We start from the raw sequence: 22,133 nt of genomic DNA on the forward strand, positions 1-22,133 counted from the left end.
TTGATTCCTATTATTGAATTATTACACACAACATTCTGATTACAAGGCTAGAACTGATTCCCTTTGAATATAATGCTTGGATATAGGGTCTAGTCGCTCCAGTAATTATATCTCTTTAAAACAACATCTTATTGTAAGTTACAAGCCCCTGTCATTTTTTCAATATCTTTACTCACTTTATTGAAAACTATCAAATCTTTAAAGAGAAATATTCAAAGGATATGACTTGTAATCCAGCTGCTGACGAAGGACCCCCGTAAGAACAAACTCAGCATTGTGAACATCTAGAAAAAAAATCAATAGAATGATAGTTAATACACTAAAGCAAACAAACTCAATTTCTTAATAACCTATGAACATAATCATCATGGTTGCTGACTGAAAATTACACTGAAATTCCTAGGAGCATGTCTTAAATCACAAATGTACAGCTTCTCAATTAAATTACAGGATAAATATCATGTGCTTGTTTATACTTCAGTATGACATTTAATCATACTTAATTCTTTGTGGAACACCCAACAAAGTAAAAACTCCACTTAAATTTCCAGCCCCGTGTGGTATATGACATAATGGTCAGAGTAAACACATTGGATGCTTACTGCATGCTTAGTATCAAGCCCAGCACACACCTATGCAACCTGATTGTACCAAGACCTGATTGCAACAATATCACAGAGTATGCATCAACATACAATGCGCTGTAACTGTGACCCGCTTTGATGCAGTAGGATCGCAGATCTCAGACATTTGACAAGTCAAATCTGTCTGTGATTTTGCTCATTTCAGCCAATCAGATATGACCTAAATGATGACGTAATGGCCAGTTTGCTGCGCTGCTGCAGGCAAAAAACAAAAGAGGCACCATGAGATGCTGGCCTGCGATGCCTTTGCGCCGAGATGGAATTGGCAACTTGGTGCAATCACGTCATGTAGTATGTCATGGGATTAGTGTGACATTAAGATTAAATATCACATTCAGTTAAGATTTAAACTGTCTGAGAAACACCCCCCCCCCACCCCCCGTTTGTCGTCATGATAATTCCATACTTACCAATATTGTGTGTAAAGAAATCTCTACATGATGGCATATCAGAGGGTGAACTAATAACAACAAACGCTCCCTTCCCGAGGGCGCTCTGTATGTGACTAATCTTTGTGAGGGAGGGGCGTGATGGGGCTAGCTTACCCCCTGCGCACTCTATGATCTCTCTCAACATGTTTGCTCCCGGTTTGACTCCAGGTGTGATGTAGATTGTTACATCCTGTAGAAGAAAGTAAGAAATAGAAAAATATTCAAACCCCTAACCAAAAATCTGCGCTACATCTATAGCATGAACCTAAGGACACCATGGTTGGTATTCTGAAATTAAATTTAATCCAGGATACAACCCTGCCCTGAAATTATGGGACAATGTCTGCTTATGTTCGCCTTTGCCCTTTCATCATGCTATAATAGCGAATAAATCTAATTAAATTATGCCAGAGAGTTCTGAATGATCTGAGGAACAGACCAGAGGATGAATTGAGCCTGAACCATTAGAGATTGGTGTCATAATTGGCTATCCATGGTTAAACCACAAGTTAAACCAGAATACATGCCTATTGCACAGCAGCCTTCCCTCATTGTCTATGAATACAACTTATTATGGGCAACCATTTAAAAGCACCTAATACAAATTGTTCATATTACTACATTGCTTATTATCTTTAGCAGGCCATGCTACCCTAATCAGATGCTCAAGCATTGCTTGAACTACAGGGTAACAATTTTCTACACTTGAGCAATTACCAAACTCCAAAAAAGAGCAGCCCGTTTGATCCTTCAATGTAACATACATACCCCATCTAAACAAATGTTTTCAAATCTAGATTGGACGACCTTCAAGTACAGAATCATTTATTTTCCATATATATTTATTTGTGTTCAAGGACTCGCACCAGAATACTACCCAAATTATTTTCAGGATCTAAACAAACCCATTCGAAAAATATGAGGCAGTCAGTCAGACACGATCTTGTTGTTCCAAGGTGTCATTCTGATTATTGCGAACATTTGTTGTTTTACGCCTGTCCAAAACTGTGGAATAGCTTGCCGGTCATCATACATGAATTGTCATCTTTAAATTCATTTAAATATAATCTTTAAAAAACATCTCAGGTCGAATGACAATTAAGGTTTACGCTGGCACTTGCTACTTTGTTAGATTTATGTATTTGAATGTTTGAATATCATTGAAATAATCTCTAATTTTGCAATGTTTATTATTGATGTGTTAGCAATTCAGCTTTTATTGCATTGTTAGCATATGTTATGTTATTTTGAATGTTTGTTCTGTAAATATTATCTATTATCACCCGTATCAGACATTTGAGCTGGTCATTTACTAAACCGTATTGCCCTACATTTTCTGAATATCGGGAACGGTAGGTTTGTATTTTCCTCGGTCTCAATGCGCATATTTACTTTGCATGCAGAGACGACGCAAAATATACCTTTGTATTTTCCCTGGTCTCACATCCGGGCATTTGAGGATGAGTATAAAGAGATACGCTTCATAAGGATCTGCGCGCCAAAAATATACGTCATAATAAAGACATCACTGGATCCAAGCGCTTGCAAGTACGTCATAATGGTAAAGTGCAGAGCCTAGACCCTTACATTAACAAGACACAATACAACTATTTTAAAAAGAAATATCACCATTATCATGATTTTTGATCTAGATATCTGATTTGGATGATAATAAAAATATTGACTGGCTCTTCTTTCGGGGAACATCAAATATATTGCCCTTAAATGACCCATATTGCCCTCGTCTAAAGACTCGGGCCAATATGATTCTTTTGCTGGCAATATATTTGATGTTCCCCTCAAGGCCAGTCAATACTATATGATTATTGCATTCTTGTGTATAGGGGCCCCATGGGAGATCAACTGATGTTGAATGGGCTACCCCATATTGAATAATTAAAACGAAAAAATAATTAAAAAAACAAAATGTAGATGAAAATGGGTAACCAAAGCGAGAATTATCAATGAAAAGCTTACTGCAGGTCTGCTGCATGAAAGACACATACAAAGACTTCTGCAAGAGTGCATTTGGTCATCCTAATTTATTATCACAACCAGTATCATTATAGTCATAATTATCAACACCATAATTACTTATATCTTGATTAGTTTCTGTAAGTAATCTGATCATCATCAATCACAACCATCATAAATATCAACAGAGGCACCTGAGACATCCAAGCACACAAAAAATGAATGGGTAAGCCTATATTTACATGAAATAGCCTTCCCCCCCTATTAAAAAAACAAAATTAAGTAGTGCATCATTTTTTGAATCACCATCATCACGCATCCTTACAACCATCTACATCATTAAAATATTCATTCTTGTCTGCTCAAGGCTTTCCAGCGTTAATGATTATGACTAATATAACACCACTGTCATTACCTTTCTCATTGTTATCACTATCACTACTATTACCATCATCACCATCATCGTCATCATCACTACTATACCTTAAATAATTTTTGTTTGTTAGCTCTGATGAGAGACTCTCTAAGCTGGAATGAAAACAATGTTTCCATCTCTTGATCCACAAGAGAGAAGTTTGTCACATCTGAAAAACAATCAAATAAATAATAAGTTGATTATGAAAATTCCTCATAGTAAATATCACTTACCTCAAAATTACTAGATTTTCCAATATTACAAAGTGCTCAAATCTATCACGTTGGCAATAATAGATCACTGTTCTTAGAACTAATGAGTTTTAAGCACCTCTTGAATATTCTTTCATAAAGACTTATTGCAGGTAAACATTCTTTTATTGGTCAAAAGGAGCCCAAGGTGTGGCCAAATAAATACCCTCTTGGCCCCAATGATATTATTGTAAATTGGCAAGGTTTTATATAGCCCTTTATTAAGTCATTTGTAACTTAAAAACATTCTAAAATTTCCCTGGGTCAATCTACACTAATTTCAATCCTATCACTTGGCCATACCTTAGACCAATATGAACTAATTCATGTGATTTTTTTACTGATATACGCTATACAGAACCTTAACCAAGCTTTTTTAGTGGAGCGTTGTGGACCAGTGGATAAGTCTTCTGACCTTGAAAGAGAGGGTTGTGAGTTCAAATTCCAGCCATGGCAAATTTCCTTCAGCAAGAAATTTATCAACATTGTGCTGCACTCGACCCAGGTGAGGTGAATGGGTATCCAGCAGGAATAATTCCTTGAATGCATGAGTGCCGAAAGGCAGCTCGAGCCAAAGCCAGGGTAATAATAATAACAATGCGCCTCGGAATAGAATATTTCTAGATAGATGGTGCTATATAAATGCCTAATATTATTATTATTATTGTTATTATGAAACCTTTGATGTTTACCTAGAAACCATCTGCTCTTGTAGCTTTCTTCAATCCACATTGGAGTAACGATGTGTTTACAAACTGAGACACCGGCTAAAAACTTGACCGTCCTCATGATCTTGACCGCTATTAGATGAGTGCACTGGCTAATAGTGTCAACAATTCTACCACCTAGCTTCTCAATTTTCTGTGTAATGAGAGAAAAGAAACAAATTACAGTCCAGTGCTATTTAAATCTTAATATTGTTTTATTCAATTTAATTCATTTTCAATTCCAATAAAAAATACATACAGATAAATGCATGTAGGCATAGTAGATTGAAAACAAAAATGACATTATAAAGATATACATGTGAACATGCTTATGTTAAAATAAAGTGATACAGAGATATCAAGAAAAGGATGGAATTGAGGAATACTGCAAAAAAAACATTAAGTTTTTGTCGAGGCAGTAATCCTATAAGAGAAATTCATAGAATTGAAGAATTAAAACATGTTTTAGAAAGGAAAATGAGAAGAAAATTGAAATACATTAAAAGACATAAATAAATACATTCAAATGTATGGTTAATTAAGTCAATTGACCATGAAGATTCTGTGTATGAAAAAAAATTGGAGAATAGCGAATAATTACTTCATTTTAAAGGATAAGTCCCCCCCCCCAATAAAAAGTAGATTTGAATACAAAGAGAAAAATCCAACAAGCATAACACTGAATATTTCATTAGAATCGGATGTAAAATAAGAAAGTTATGACATTTTAAGTTTCACTTAATATCACAAAACATGAGGAGAATCATGATGTCATCGACTCATTATTTCTTTTGTATTTCATTATGTGAAATATGAAATATTCCAATTTTCTCCTCATTGTCAAGTGATACAACAATTCATTCCTCCCTGAACATGTGGAATTAGCCTTGTTTTGATACTACTATATGGTTCAGTCAAGTTGGTCCTTATTTGTCAAATCTATAAAAAATCAAATATTGTATAATTCAAACAAAAAACAAATTACATCATCAACTGACTCACCTTGTTGTGCATATCACTGTTTTGTGAAAAATAAGCGAAAATTTGAAAGTCATAACTTTATTTTACATCTGATTTTGATGAAATTTTCAGTACTATGCTAGTTTGATTTTTCTCTATTTATTCAAGTCAGCATTTTCATGGGATGGACTTGACCTTTAATATCGTCATTTTGGCATATGAGTAGCACAAAGAATCCCAATTTTTAATGTATGAAACAAAAATACAATCCCCTTTTATCAATATCATCTTTAATCTTAGATGAGTTTAGAGGTTACAATTTGACCACAGATCTTCTAAATATTTTGTGTTTGAAAGAAAGGAAAACAAATTAGAGTGGGCAATATTCACTCAGTAATATAAATTTTACCTTCTTACTCCTTAAGGTAGTTTTATATTTGCCTCTCCCTTCCCTTTATTTGTCTTTTACTTTCTTTTGCTTTGTCTGGGGATTTGAGGTCAAGTATCTCTTTTCTCATATGTAATTTATGTATTCCATTTTTTTTCATAGGGGATTGACCTTGATAGATCAATATGGCCTTTGTCAGTCCCCTCCACATTTTGATCTTCTTTGTCTTTTTTTATGTAATATATTATAACTATTTATACTTATATTGTAATTGTCTATGTATGTACTGATATTGTATGTTTTTTTACTCAATATGTGCAATTTAAATTGAATTGATGTTCACATGCTCTCCTTTAAATAACCTCATAAATGAATACACTTTAGTGTGTATCCACAGAGCATAAGATCACCAATAACCTGCTAAATCTTTGCATGATTTCAAGTCACATTTTTTGTGAAACCTTTTCCAGACGTTTTATTTCTCCTGCATTTTTTTCTCTGTAATTGAAGAAGGTAATGTTGGCCTTATGTCATATGGGAAAGCCAAATATCAAAAGTATTCTTCACACTGTCTGTTTTCATTTTGATTTCTTGGAACTCTTCTCATCCAAAACAATATTTTCTACACAAAGAAGTCATTCTAGTTTGTTACTTACTTTGGATATAAGTATTTCATTTTCACAATATCTTGAAAAGCAGATTGAGATTGCTACTTACTTTGGATAAGTCTGCCATTCTTGGTGCATCTAGACCAGTGAATAGAATCCTAGGAGCTTTGTCAGGAGCTATACGAGGGGTACCAGCATCCCAGTCATCATCCATTTGAATCATATTCCTATCAAAGACACAGAGAGAGCAAGCAAGAGAGAGAAGGAGCGTAGGAGAAATGGATAGAGAGGGAAGAGTGAGTGATATAGAAGGGAGAGAGAGGGGGTAGAAAATGAGATAGACAGAGAGAGATAATCAAGAGAATATTTCTCATGTGCATTACATTACAGAGGTCGTAGATGGAGATACTATAGTTCATGAATGAAACTCTTGTATTATAATATAATTATTTTGTTCCGCAATGAATAATACATCAAATTGAAACGATGCCATACAACACAAAAATGAACACATTTGAGTTAAGAATTACTGTAATTGATCCGATCAATCGTCACTCTATGGAAATCCATCAGTGCCATAATTTTTCTACACGAAATTTGCAAAATGTTCTTTGTAATCAAAGGAGAACACTCCAAATTGTCAAGAAATCAATGAATTTTATGGATATGGATTCATATATAGATTTTTTTTAAACAAACATGCATTTCATATGTTGTCTTTGCTGGCTTTCCATAGTTGCGATTGATCGGATCAATTGTAACTCTTTGTAAGACAGTGCCCTGGTCTTCTTACCTTATCTTTTTAGAAGCATTGCCAGGAGACTGTGGATCTCCCTTCCGTTTCCCATTAGCAAGGTTAGCTGTCTTCTGAGCAATACTAGTAATGTAACTCTGAAAGAGAAGAACAAGCCCATTAGCAAGGTTAGCTGTCTTCTGAGCAATACTAGTAATGTAACTCTGAAAGAGAAGAACAAGCCCATTAGCAAGGTTAGCTGTCTTCTGAGCAATACTAGTAATGTAACTCTACAAGAGAAGAACAAGCCCATTAGCAAGGTTAGCTGTCTTCTGAGCAATACTAGTAATGTAACTCTACAAGAGAAGAACAAGCCCATTAGCAAGGTTAGCTGTCTTCTGAGCAATACTAGTAATGTAACTCTACAAGAGAAGAACAAGTTAAACATCCCTCATACCATATTCATGCTTTCAGTCTATGATAGAGTATCAAATACACATATTAGTGCAACTGTAAGAGTAAAAGAGTATTCATTCCAATGTACAAGTTGACTAAATTATACATCACTAGAACATGCATATATTCAGGCAGTGATATAACCACATTATCCTTTAATAACAATACCCTATCCGATGAAAACACTATGGAGATCGTGGCTGGATCGTGGGCGCACGCATGGTACGTTGGGTCGAGACCTCTATAGTGCCACGATGGACCATCCGTGCGACCACACCATAAGCATATAAATAACTATGACACAGTCTATATGCCTATTCCATTCTACAGATTATATGAGTGATACATGTAAATTCTAAGCATCTCCTTGATTGTAGGGGAGGGGGTGGTTTAGGATTGGGGAAAATCTTGCATCAAGTGCCAAAAAAAGAAACAAATAAATGCAAAAAAAATGCATTTAAAAAATAAAGATAGATATGAAGAATAGCAAATATGTCACATGATTCTGAACATTTGATAAAAAAGTTAATACAGGTTGCCAATCAGTTATATCACGGACTGACAAAGTTTCTTTATAGTGAATCTAACAATGTAGTTTGGAACCCGATGAACAATGCAAAGTTGTCTACATTAGAAAAAATGTAAATTTGCCTAGCATAATTTGTGAATTTGGGGGGTTTATACAACAGAATTGTTGATAGGATAGTGCCACAAACATCTTTGGGCAGTATATGTACTGTAAAAATCCACACAACAATTATCATTTTTATCAAAAACACAGTTTAAGTAGATAAGGTTTCCAGTTTAACCATGCAAGATGGTCTTAAAAAGGACTATTGGATAATCTTTTAGATGATAATTCTTAGAACTGTTGATCAGTGCTTTTTGAGTTGTGGAAAAACATAACATTAAGCTTACCCGTCGAATAGACTGTGATATTTTAATTGGAATAGTCCATGGTTCTGTGGAAATAAAACAGAAATGTCAAAGATTGATATTGTTTTATCATTAATTAATTTAACAACAATTTAGGATGGAGTAGTGTTAGTCACATCATTAATAGTAGAAGTAGTAATGAATTCTCTAATAATATCAAAAATACTATTATCAGAATTGCTACATGTAGTAGCGATATGTAGCAGCAGTAACATTGTAATAGTACTTGTAGTCAAAGTATTGCCGTAATGTTATCATTTTCTACCTAGCATTTGATGTTCATTAATTGTACATAGAAACATCATCATGCCTTTTGTGTACATTTATTTTTATAAAAGTAAGCTTTAGTGGTCGTAGAAATTCTAGCTTGAAACTGCCGTTTTGCATTTGAGGACTTATTGTCTTCACGATTTTGGGGCATTGTGGTCTAGTGGTTAAGGCTCTCGTCATTCAATCTGAAAGATACGGGTTTTATTCCAAGCCATGGCGCTCTCTTTTAGCAAGAAATTTACGCGCATTGAGCTGCACTCGATGGAGGTGAGGTAGGCAGGTACTGCCAGGAAGTAATTCCTCACAAAGCTGTGAGCACCAGAATCAGAGGACTAGCTTAGCCGGGGTAATATAGGAGTGCCTTGAGCACCTAGCACAGGTAGATAGGTGTGCTAAACAAATCTTATTATCATTTTTATTATTATTTATGAATCAAAGTATCAGAAGAGTTTGATTTTTTAACAATTACTAACATACTTAGCACTACAAACAATGCTTCTGAAATGACCCATCCACCACAAACTAAAAATCCTTCTAGAAACTTAGACATTTCCCCCCATCCTAACGTGCCAATATCAATCTAACTCATTAACATTTTCCAATCATCAGTGTGAATAATCTTTCCTCTTACCCATAAGCTTGAGTGGTCTGAGTAATTCAAGCTTGAAAGGATCATCTACATCAAAGACTTGGTAACGAGGCATAACAAAGTTATGAAGAGCATCATAGTTTCCTAGTATAACCTCACTCAACCACTGGACATTAGTGACCGGCGTCCTCCATTCCTGGGCTTTCTCATACTTAGCACCTTCAAGTCTGTTAATGGTCAACAAAACAAATAATAATAATGGTCAGTTCTTAGAGCTGTATAATAGTCCAGTACATAGTTACTTCATGGGCAATTTTGGTCAAATGACCTTTCATTTTTTTCACTATGATAGGCAGATTTCAAAGCTAGATATTATGTAAGCTGGTCGTACATAGCAGGATGAAGAAATTGCATAGACCAGGTGACTACATAGCACACAATGAACACTCTATGAAGGTATTTGTTGCATTTCTGCTATGAATGCATTAGGGCAATTCCACAGGTTGGGACAAATCTGTAACGTGAGTAACCGACACATTCCAAAGATTTGCCAGGAGCATAATAGAATTTCCCAAGTTTTGTTTTTATACAAAGGATAGTCAGACTGTGTACTTTGTTGTGATATGGAGATGTTTAGTTCCTATCAATAATAAAGGAGTTACAGCTCCAAGTATGAGTCAAGGTGTCTCCAAATGTAACATGAGTAACCGTGGAATAGCCCATTAGCATGTTGTTATATCAATGTGTACTTGGCCAACTGAAATACCAGTCGCTACTGGACGCATTGTCTTATGTGGATCTAATGAAAAAACAATTTAAAAGAATATCTGAATAATCAGGCCATCAACATTGATGCTTATCTCATTAGATATAAAACTATCATGTCACTTTAGTACTAATGACCTTTCTCTGATCATGCGCAGAATGGATATATAAAATGGCTTATACGCAGTGGCATACCGTGGGTCACGGCATTGGGGGGGCACCAGGAAAAATTTCGGGTCACTTAGGGAGCGCGCGAAGCGCGCTCAGTTGTCAGGTATACTGACCTAATAGAGATATTTTAAGGACATGCAGTGCCATCAAACGATATGTATCTCACTGATTAAATAATGCGAGCGCGAAGCGCGAGCTGAAAATTTTTGATATTGAGGGCTAAAAATTGACATTATAAGCAAATTGTTTTGTAATCATGATACTTAACTGTCTCGTTAAAGAAACAATTGAGTGCGAAGCGCGAGCTAAAATTTTTGTATAAATTGACCCTAAACAAGGAAATTTTAAGGATTATATTTTAGAATCCATAGAGTATAAATATCTCACCATAGTCATCTAATGCTAGTGCCATCCTTTGCTGATTTTGTTAGAATTACATCTAAACACAGTCATGAAGCACCTTTTGTAGTCATGTAATTATGATTATCATACGTATCTTACTAACCAAATTCTGCAAGCGCAAAAGCGAGCTGAACATTTAGGAAATATAGACCCGAAGAGGGGCATTCTAAAGGTTGCCTGTATGAATTCTCTAAGACCCTACGTATTTGACTAACCAAATGATGCGAGCGCGAGCTGAAATTTTTGTATATATTGACCCCAAAACATGGATATTTTAAGGACTATAATTACGAATCCATGAAGTCAGAGTATACATATCTCACCATAGTCATCTAATGCGAGTGCCAAGCGCTTGCTGATTTTGTTAGAATTACATCTAAACACATGGAGCACTTTTTGAAGTCATTGTAATCATGATTATCATACGCATCTCACTAATGAAATACTGCGAGCGCGAGCTGAAAATCTAGGAAATTCAGACATGAAGAGGGCATTCCAAGGCTTGTTTGTAAGAATTCACTAAGACCCCACGTATTTCACTAACCAAATGATGCGAGCGCGAAGCGCAAGCTAAAATTTTTTGATATTCAGATCAGAAAAATTGACATTTTAAGGACTGATTTTAGGAGTTCATGAAGAGCAAAAATCTCACCAATCCACTAATGTGAACGTTAGCACGGACAGGAAATGTTTTATATTAAGACCTTAAAATAGGGCAATAACTTTCAGTAGTCATGAAAAAGAAGAATATATCACTACTTAAAACAATAATAACTCTAATTGCGAGGAAATATATTATTTTGTTGTATATTGATTTGAAAACGGGAGGCTTTAGTACAGCAGTTTTATATGTCTCGTTAAAAAGTCTATGCGAGCACCAGGAACAATGAAGACACAATTAAGCAAATAATGTTTCATAAAGTTGTGAAAAATGCTTCTTATGTTATATAACATAATATAACACTATGATAAACAACAATTTCTTCTTTCCCCCACTACGTTTCTCTTCCTTTTTCCTTCTTTTTCTCCTTTTCCCCGTTTTTTTTTTTTTTTTTGGCCAGCCGATTGGGGGGCACGTGCCCCCCCATGCCCCCCCCGTAGTTACGCCACTGCTTATACCAAATGAATTGTATCTGTGCATGTGAAGGTTTTGTTTCAATTTTTCACTACAGCTAAAACCTGTGCTTCTTAAAAAAGATATGTTTTAAGTACATATTTGTTGAAGTCTTTAAAGGACAAGTGCACCCCAACCCCAAAAACTTGAATTGAATAAAAAGAGAAAAATTCAACAAGCATAACACTGAAAATTTCATCAAAATCGGATGTAAAATAAGACAGTTATGACATTTTAAATTTTTGCTTCATTTCACAAAACAGTTATATGCACATCTCGGTCGGTATGAAAATGAGGGAACTGATGACGTCATCCACACACTATTTCTTTTGTATTTTATTATATGAAATATTTTTATTTTCTCAACATTGTCATGTCAAATAAAGTTTCATTCCCCCCCCCCTTAACACGTAGAATTCCATTATTTTAACATTTTGTGCTTCAGGCAAGGAGGTCCTAATCATCAAATTCGTAAAAATTAAAATATTGTATAATTCAAACAATAAAGAATAAAAGAAATATGAGTGAGTGACATCATCGACTCTCTGAGTTGGATAAAACTGGCTCATTCATATAACTATTTTGTTAAAAATAGGCGAAATTTTGAAATGCCATAACTTTCTTATTTTACATTCGATTTTGATGAAATTTTCAGCATTGTGCTTGTCTGATTTTTCTCTATTGATCCAAATCAACATTTTTCTGAGGTGGACTTCACCTTTTAGTTAGGTAAGAAAGCACATGTTGTCCTTCTATGACAACTATAGCAATGTGTGCTTAAAAACTTGACCCAAAACCTTTGATAATGAAATTTAGGTATGGTTTGTTGAAAGAAAAAAATAAGGACATGTATTTGGATCATATTAGGACTATCACAATTTCAACAAAAATATCATGAAAATTGACATTTTTTGTCTAAAATGTCCCTCTGTGAAACCCAATTTATACCGTTTATAACACAATATTTGAAGCTGATGACAGGAAGCTAGGTTAATAATTATAAGCCTCTATAGTCGGATTTTCAAACAAATATCCATCCATGATAACCTAATTACAAAAAATAAAAAAAAATTTATTGATTGAATTATGTTAATTGGTAATGGTTTATTACCTTTTACATATGAGTAGAGTATTCCCTCTGCTAAAGAATCCTGTGTATTTAGCTCCCGTCATCTCAATCATAGTCTTCACATCGTTTCTTTCTCCACCTTCAAAACCAGTCACCGCAATGATCTGAAATATAATTATACAAGTAAAATATCATCTTCACATCATTTCTCTCTCTGCATTCAAAACCAGTTACAGCAATGATCTGAAATATAAATTAAAACAATCCCACCATCATTTAATAATCATGTATTTTGACAAGTCATGTTTCCATTCTGTTGTAATTGGAACAGAAGACAATGGTCATACATTATTTAGTTGACTTTTTATGTCCTTGACACTCCAAAGATTAATCTATTCTTTCAATTTTCATCTACAATTGAATTTGTAATTATTTTTCAAAATACTGTTAGTTACACCCTGCTTGTTCTTATGAGATAAAGGAAATATCTAAGTTCTGGTTCCACATTTAATGAGGCCGAATGGAATGTGGAACCAGAACTTAGATATTTCCTGTAAGCAGGGTGTAAATGGTATCTCTAGGTTTCAAGGTTCAAGGTTTCAAGCTACACTGACTGCCTCCTTCGTATCCTGAAGATTCTTGCAGTATTGTAGTACCGGGGACCGGCAGGTGCAATACACACTCTTTGACGAATAGTGTATTGGTTTTAACGTGCAGACTGTGACTCTCCTATACACGGGGCCAACATTCGCGTCTTTTCTGATGGACGGAGTGTTTTCAAACTCCATCCACACCCGCACTAAACACAGCGGTGAGTCACACTAACACACAACACTAGCATCAGATGTCTTACGGCATGCTGCGGGAGTCGAACCTACACACGTTGAGATCTAGGATCTTATCTGGAACAGGCGCTCTCACCGACTGCCTCCCTAACTATGTATCCTTATATCATTGCAGAATAGGGGAAATCAATAGAATAGAACTAAAAAAATGCAAAATCCTGCATTTGAGAGTGATTTTTTATAGGAAGTCATTCATAACATCACAACAATCACAGTATAAAGAATGTACATTTTGCCATTGAATTTGCTGTTGAAATCAGCACTGGGCATGCGTGTAACAATGGAAACAACAAAAGCTACATACCAAATAGGTCATACAGGCTCATATTCCCCACTTAATCTTTGTGATCTTGTACAATAGGAAGATACGGGTTTGTCTCAAAAACAAATCGACCAATCACACAACACAGTTCATGAGAAATGCAGTACACTAAAAGATAAATTTTAATATCAATAATGATGATTAAATAGTATCTACAAACCTGGTCTTTACAAGGGGGTGGTTGAAGAGGGTAGGACGGGGCTGGGAAATGTAGCGCCCTCCATGGTGGTAGCATAGCTTTCTTCTTCAAACAATCATTCAACCAGCTTGCTGTTACGCATCGCTTCCCATCTTTCATTGCCTGCATGGAGAAAAGTAAATAGCTAATCAGGCGAGTGTTTTCATAAAGTGACGCAAGGCTTTACGCTCAACTGGAACACAATCTTAGGTCACTATATGAACTTACCGGTCTAAAGTCAGCAGCATAGGAAAAGGGATCACAAGTCATGCACACAGTCATTCGTAAATTTATGAAACTTTATTTTTAAGAAATTTTAATCAGCTTTGTGAAACACGTACCAGGGGGCTGTTCGTAAGTTAAGAGCGACTTTAAGAACTGGTGATCCTTTTGTACGCACTTAACCATCGCCTATGGTGTATACTATTTGCCAAAAGAAAGGATCACCAGTCCTTATCTTACGAACAGCTTAATGAAACACCCACCTGGGACAATACAATGTGGCATTAAACAGTGGAGATTAACTGCAATTCATCAGTCAATCGAGCCCCTAATATGTGTTTTTAATTGATTAAATATCAAGATGCACCACTTTCTGAAATGGGCTCCTAATCATTCTAAAGGTGGCTCAATCTGACAGCTAAAGCCTTAGTGAAAATATAGATTCTTGGATCAAAGATGATATAGATGATCAAGGATGATCATAAGGCCACAAGATCTGAGTCAAAAGATCACACTGTATGTTTCAAAATAAGTAATGATGACAACATGGCTGAAGTCAACAATATATCCACTTCAGGCTTGACGAGAATTCATCCCAAAAGATATGTAATATAGCACATTTTATCATGCTAATTGTTGTTCAAGGCAAGATAAGTTGATCTTCTCTCAGTCCAACGACAATCCAAGAGGCTTAAGTAGATAATTTTTACACAATATTGACCTCCTCCTCCTTCTTTTCCTTCTTTTTCTTGTCCTATCTTCAAGGTAACTTACCAGTCTAAAGATATCTGTCCGCTGCGTATCACACATGATATGTGTAATACGATCAGAGTAGCAATCATCAACGATACCACCATGTTCAACAATAACCTGTAAAAATACAAAAGAAATTCATTTATGATATTTAGACAAATAAAGTTTTGATTTGTAAGCTTCCTGGCTCATAACTAACCCCCATCATCATCATCATCAATAGCATCATTAACCTAATAATGATCCTCATCATCCTGCTCCTCATCATCGTCATTGCCTTCATCATCATCATCATCATCACCATCATAACATCTTCATCACCATCATCATCACCATCATCGTATCATCATCATCATCATCACCATCTTCATCATATCATCATCACCATCATCATATCATCATCACCAGCATCATATCATCATCATCAACATCACATCACCATCATCATCATATCATCATCACCATCATCATATCATCATCATATCATCATCATCAGCATCATCAACATCACCACCATCATATCATCATCATCATCATCACCACCATCATATCATCATCATCATCACCATCATCATCACCATCATCATCACCATCATCATCATCACCATCATCACCATCTTCATCATATCATCATCACCATCATCATATCATCATCACCACCATCATATCATCATCATCATCACCATCATCATCATCATCATCATCATCATCACCATCACCATCATCATCACCATCATCATCCTAAACATCATCCATCTCCTCCTACTCCTCCTCATCACCCTCTTATAATTCTCACCTTCCTCCATGTATCAATGTAATCCAAACCAACTAGATGAGGATATTCAATGATGAGGAAAATACATCCAAGTAAACATGAGTCTGGGGTCACTGTGGAAAGGAGAAAACAAACAAAGATGGAGACGGATTTTGTGGAGAGGAGAAAAAAAGACAAAGATATCCCAGCTTAAATCCATTAGTCGGCAAAAACACAATACAACCTATTCTTACATTTTGAAATGCAGAACTCTGAAAATGATGGAACAATTGTTACACTTGACAAGCTAAAAACTTGCCAAACATTTGCCAGAATGAATAACAAGTGCATATTCAGCCTTGATTCAGACTAATGTGCCTCATTCATTATTAAAAGGTGAAAGGAATATGGTTCCCGGGAAGAAAAAAAAACATTATACAAACTGAAATTGAGCCTGTAAAGAGGCCTATGAAGAAATGGAGTAATATTCCAAAATTCAAAGAGCAGAAGATAATATTACTGGTTTGGGGGTAAAATTACTTGAATTCAATTAGGTTATTCAACGTTAAAAATTGAAGACGTACATTATTACTTGGTTCCAAGATGAAAAATCTAAACCCAGACCTCCAAATTAATGTCACTGTAAAAGAGAGATGATTTTGCTTTTCAAGAAATTAAGAAAACTGTACGTCCCTCAGGAATGTGCGAAAAGATAAATAAAGAAAACTATAAAAATCGTAACCAAAATATGTTGATAATGATTTCCTTGAAATTGAGAATGGTTGATACCTCCTGCTGATGCATCATGTCCATAGTAATGTATCTCAGGTATGACTTGTAAACTTCCATAACTTTGATCTAAACGTCCTTTATGACCCCCTGGTCGACCACCTACCGCATTCAAAACCTGCTGAAGAGCAGAAGAAAAAAAATATCAAACAATTGAACAAATTGAGAATGAAAAACCCTTAAGACATTCAGTCACCATCCTACATTATTTAAAACCTGTTGGAAAAGAGAAAAGATGAGTATAAATTGGGAATCTAATTCTAAAGCAACAAAATTTTATTTGCAAATAAAAAAAAAATTGTGTCAATTTGAATATTTGAACAGATTTTTTAGTCAAATTTGTGGAAAATATTCTATCGATCAAAAAAAATATCACAAAATCCATTAAAAGGAAAATCATGGCTGTCTTTTGAAACACTCCTTGATTACGCCACCTGATTTTGAAGGGGTCCTAAAGCTACGCAATCATACCATCCAAAACATTGTATTCCTGTGCTTCCATTTCTAAATTATGTTCATATTAATTAGGAAAATTAGGTGCGTAAAACTGCCCATTGTAGTTCTAGTTTGATATTGAAACCTTTGTAGAAACTCTGAAAAGGAATTGTTGTCACAGACCATACAGAGTATTTGGCCATTGAAATTGATATGCAATAGTTAGTGAGTAAATGTAGCTTTAAGACACCTTTATACTGTCAAACCTGTGTATAGTGAAAACCTGTCTTTAGTGGCCATCAAAATCATTTCCTTTTTTCAAACAAAAGTCTGAGAAAGCTTTTAGGACCCCTACCAATAAGTCAAACGGATATAAATCAAATATATAATGAAGAATATGTAAGGCTGCCAGAGGAGGTGGTTGGAACTACAGGTATGGTTCCTGAAGTGACACTGAAATGTGACTGTTTTCCTGAGGGGCGCAGAAAAATGGTCGCATTCCAGCATCACTGAGGGGATCATAGTTTCATCATACCTCTAATCAGAGGCCGTATATTCTTGATTTATATCCGTCATCGAAATTAAATCAGATGGGAATGTAGATATAACTGAATGGATAACAATCTTTGAGAGAGAATTAATTCTTTTCAGTAGCATTGGCTAGGAGCCTGGCTTGATCCCACACGCGCATTGTATGTGCACATGAGATAAGCCCTGCCATCCCGTGAATAGGTTTTGAAGTATTTACGTCTGACGTCATGGCTCGGGGTACTATTCCTTGGGTGTGACATCAGATGCTGGGATTCGTGGCATTTTTGCCGATTTCGTGACATTGGTTGGAACAATCATTGGTCACATGACATGGTTTAGACCAATCATCTGACTAGATTATTTTTATGACAGATATAAAGGCCATCTGTCTCCATAGGCCACTGTTTCCCTAGGGTGGCAATATAAGACAGGTTTCACTGAACTCTTTTAAGATTTAAAAAAATAAGAAGAAAACCTTTATTTACATGTATCATGACACAAAAAATCAATTTTAGATTTGTATACATCTTTCTAAGAACTAAAGAATGTGATATCATTGATTGTATATGTAGATATTATGATGTAGAGCAACAAATTCATATGCAAACCAATTACAATCTCAACTCTACAGAAATTCATCAATGCCACATTTTTTTCTAGAGGAATGTGGCACAATGTCCTTTGTAAACAAAGAGAAGAACACTGAATTTTCAAGAAAACAATGTATGAATATATATCAGATCTAGAAAATATTTTGAACAAACAAATATGTTGACAGTGCTGGTTTTTCATAGTTGTGGTTGATTGGATCAATCAAAACTCTTTCTAAGATAGGACATAGAACTAAAATATTGTAAACTGCTCTATTTTATTCTTCCCAACAACAGTTTAAAAACATTAAATGAGGAGTTCATATTAAACCAAACCATTTTAATTGATTTGATATTGAAATTATCTTACCTGTGATACGTGTGTTTTATCACCGGTCACACCGATCACTGCTGGCAAGTAATCAGTCTTGTTTGTTATGTTCCTCAGCATGTTTCTATTCTTCATCCCTTGGTCGAGGTTAGAACCACCAGCACCCTCTTTAGGCAGTCCTAAACCAGTGGCACCACTTTCATTTGCATGCTTGTGCTTTTTCTTGTCCTTCTTTTTCTTCTCCTTTTTGTGCTTCTTCTTTTTCTTCTTATCTTTCTTATGTTTTTTGTCTTTTGTTTTTGATGATGGCGTACTATAACCTGTACTGGAGGTGTTATAAGAAGCTCCCAATGCTGGTGATGAGCTCATAGCAGATGATGTAGCTGTACTACCTGATGGTGGGGCATCACGTAATGGTTCTGGTAGAGCTGATATGTCAGGCAAAGGCATTAAATCATCTGCCCATGGAAGTTTCAGTTTTGGCCTTGCAACTTTCTCTTTCTTCTCTTTTGCCGTTTTATCATCGCCCTCTTCAGCCGGCTCGACCTTGTCTACCTCTTCCGTTTTCATTTCAATATCCTGGCAAAGGGCTCCCTCTGTGGGTGGACTTTGGAAAGTGAGGTATTTTGGATGGAATGTTTTTTCATCTTGTAGTTTCTTTGCGAGGACTGAGGAGAGGATCCAATCAGGACACACAATCTTAACCTCCGTCTCATGCTGGGACGCACACTCATACTTTGCCTGAAATAATAAAATGAACAAAAATATAAGATGACCATAGGAACCAAACTTACATGTAAAAACTGATAATGATTATGGCTAAGATTATCGTTTTGACTTTGATGAAGATGATAATGATGATGATGATGTTGATGATGATGATGATGATGACGTTGACGATGATGATGATGATGATGATGATGATGATGATGACAATGATGATGATGGTGATGGTGATGATGTTGATGATGATGATGTTGATGATCATGATGATGATGATGATGATGTTGATGATGATGATGATGATGATGATGTTGACGTTGATGATGATGATGTTGATGATGATGATGACGATGATGATGATGATGATGATGATGATGATGATGATGATGAAGTTGACGATGATGATGACGATGATGATGATGGTGATGATGATGATGGTGATGATAATGAGGATGATGATGATGAATGCTAATGGTTTGATGATATATTGTTCATTAAAGAGGATCACATCTCAACAATCTTAACCATAAATAATATATGTCCCTTTCATTCTCACATATTAAATGTTTACAATCTTTGAGTTTGACTCACTCTTATAGATCTTTGTGATCATTGAATTCATACTAACCTTACCTAGGAACCAAACCCTAAACAGATCAGGTATCAACCATATATTGGACCGACAAACAAAATGCCATGAAAATTTGATCATAGTTTTTCAATATATATTCTGCTAAAAACAACATGGTCAAACATCTACACACCTTGACCCATTATTTGTGTCTGACAGTAACTTTGAACTTTTGAACTGATTAATTGTAACATTGACATGGTACAATCTACATCAATATGCAACTCTGAATTATTTTGATGCCACATAAACACATATGCAGCTACCCCTTACCTTGAACTCTCACATAATTATCAACCAATAACTTTGGTCTAATAACCTTGGCCTAATTACCCCCTGAATGACATTGAGAAATCACTTACCCCTTCACATTTTGATGTAACTAGATGCGTACATCCTTTACTCAGATTAGCCCTACAAGTTCCACCATGGAATGTTATTAGGGCCCATAATGCATTGCGGTCCGTAGTTGACACCTTAAAATAAAATCAGAGAGAATATTATAGAATATAGATAAAAGAGTGAAGCTAGCAATAAGACTAGATAATCGCCAGCTATTATCACATGAATGACCCGGAAAAAAAACATACCATTTTTGGAACAAAATTAAAGCAATAGAAAATTGACTTTATCATCACTAAAAAACAAAGAGGTTCTATGATAGTAATCTCTGATTATCCCAAAAGAATTATCAAAGCAATATCACAAGTAAATACACACAAAATGAAACCACTTTACCATATTTACAGGTTTCTTTCAGGGGCCGGAATCACAAATCATAAAGACCAATCAAGATAATTGTATTTCTTTTGAAAACTGTTGTTTGAGCTTTGGCATTGATTGCAAGACTCAGTTTAACCATAACACATGATCACCTTTTTTTCAAAGATTCATCAAAGATTTTTTTTCTTCTGCTCCCTAGCATAAATTTCTATTCTACTTGAAATAATGTAAGTCTCAGGGATTCTATATTATTTGCTATGCTTTTAACATAATTCATTCTTATGGTATCTTTTTATATTATTGCAACCTTAGCAACTTGATTGTTTATAAGTTTATGCCTCTGGTCGTCATGTTTTGATATCTATGATGTTACAGGGCCCAACTATAATATTGTTGATAGGCTTTTGTTTAAATATGTAATTATAATAACAAAGAAAAGAAAAATGATAAACCTTGTCTCACCTTTGAAAAACAAACAATGGAGTTTGTGAAGAGCCGTACTGACTCAGGTGCAAACGCCTTGCCGGGTAATAGAGTCTTACATCGAACAGACATAGACACCCATTTAGACTGGATAAAAGAATGAAAATAAAATGAAGAATGGATTGTACAGCAAGATAAATCAATCAGTCATTGATTCCTTAGAAGCTATAAAGGTGATCCCCACATAATTCGCTAACTAGTCACAAATCCTACTTAGTCTAATCCATTTGGTCTAATTGTCATTTAGCTGATTCTGTCTTATTTATGTGTCATTAGGTTTGTGACGGACGTACGGCATTTGGATCCCTAAGTCTCGAAGCAGTGAATTTGTTATAAGCTTTCGATTTTTTATTTGTCAATTTCACTTTTGGATCTGGTCAGGGTCTTTAAAGCAGATAACGTATGGCCTCATCACTTAGTATAAAAACGGTTGACAATTTCAAATAAACTCATTCTTGCTGATGCAAGATGTGGACCAGCGTTCAATCGATTGTAAATTTAGAATTACTTGAAATACTTTGCAATATCCTAGTAGAGGAGTATAAATGGTGTTGCCAATTTGATACTTACCGATACGACCGGGAGTTCAAAGAGATCCCTAGCCTCTGTGACTTCAGGATGATCCTCATCTTCTGAGATGACGTGAGTCACTCGATCAGTCAAATATGACTCCTCTTTTCCTCCTCCTTGAATTAAAAGATCTGTCACCTAGGATAGAAAAAAAAGAAAATTCTAAAGGAAAAAGCATGCATGCATATGTCTACAGTCCGTCAGCTGCATGTAGTTTGACGTCAACATAGAGACCGTATCTGATCACGTTTTTTCTGTATTTGGGGACTGAGAAGGGTCTCTTATAATCGCATTTCTTGCTTTTCCATCGATCTAAAATCTAAAAGACTTTTTCGTGACATATCGGTGAATAACAGGACATGACCTTTCC

At 35.3% G+C, this 22,133-nt stretch overlaps 1 protein-coding gene across 2 annotated transcripts in view; it reads right to left on the reverse strand.

Annotated features, from left to right (window-relative positions):
• The window catches only part of LOC121417527 (PAX-interacting protein 1-like), a 35,494-nt gene that overhangs the window by 1,285 nt on the left and 12,076 nt on the right, over positions 1-22,133 (reverse strand). Inside the window, exons 2-18 of one of the 2 annotated variants that reach the window (XM_041611250.1) lie at positions 21,764-21,901; positions 21,173-21,280; positions 20,350-20,463; positions 18,673-19,374; positions 16,747-16,864; positions 16,000-16,091; positions 15,225-15,320; positions 14,211-14,351; positions 12,926-13,047; positions 9,405-9,589; positions 8,486-8,529; positions 7,172-7,269; positions 6,488-6,605; positions 4,408-4,576; positions 3,533-3,633; positions 1,055-1,265; positions 224-284 (exon numbers count right to left, since the gene is read on the reverse strand). In XM_041611250.1, the coding sequence (XP_041467184.1) occupies positions 224-284; positions 1,055-1,265; positions 3,533-3,633; positions 4,408-4,576; positions 6,488-6,605; positions 7,172-7,269; positions 8,486-8,529; positions 9,405-9,589; positions 12,926-13,047; positions 14,211-14,351; positions 15,225-15,320; positions 16,000-16,091; positions 16,747-16,864; positions 18,673-19,374; positions 20,350-20,463; positions 21,173-21,280; positions 21,764-21,901 (2,618 nt within the window). Of the gene's footprint in view, positions 1-223; positions 285-1,054; positions 1,266-3,532; positions 3,634-4,407; positions 4,577-6,487; positions 6,606-7,171; positions 7,270-8,485; positions 8,530-9,404; positions 9,590-12,925; positions 13,048-14,210; positions 14,352-15,224; positions 15,321-15,999; positions 16,092-16,746; positions 16,868-18,672; positions 19,375-20,349; positions 20,464-21,172; positions 21,281-21,763; positions 21,902-22,133 lie in introns of both variants that reach the window. The other variant, XM_041611249.1, reaches the window with a different exon arrangement.

Source organism: Lytechinus variegatus, chromosome 6 (assembly GCF_018143015.1).
Source record: "Lytechinus variegatus isolate NC3 chromosome 6, Lvar_3.0, whole genome shotgun sequence".
Taxonomy (NCBI): domain Eukaryota; kingdom Metazoa; phylum Echinodermata; class Echinoidea; order Temnopleuroida; family Toxopneustidae; genus Lytechinus; species Lytechinus variegatus.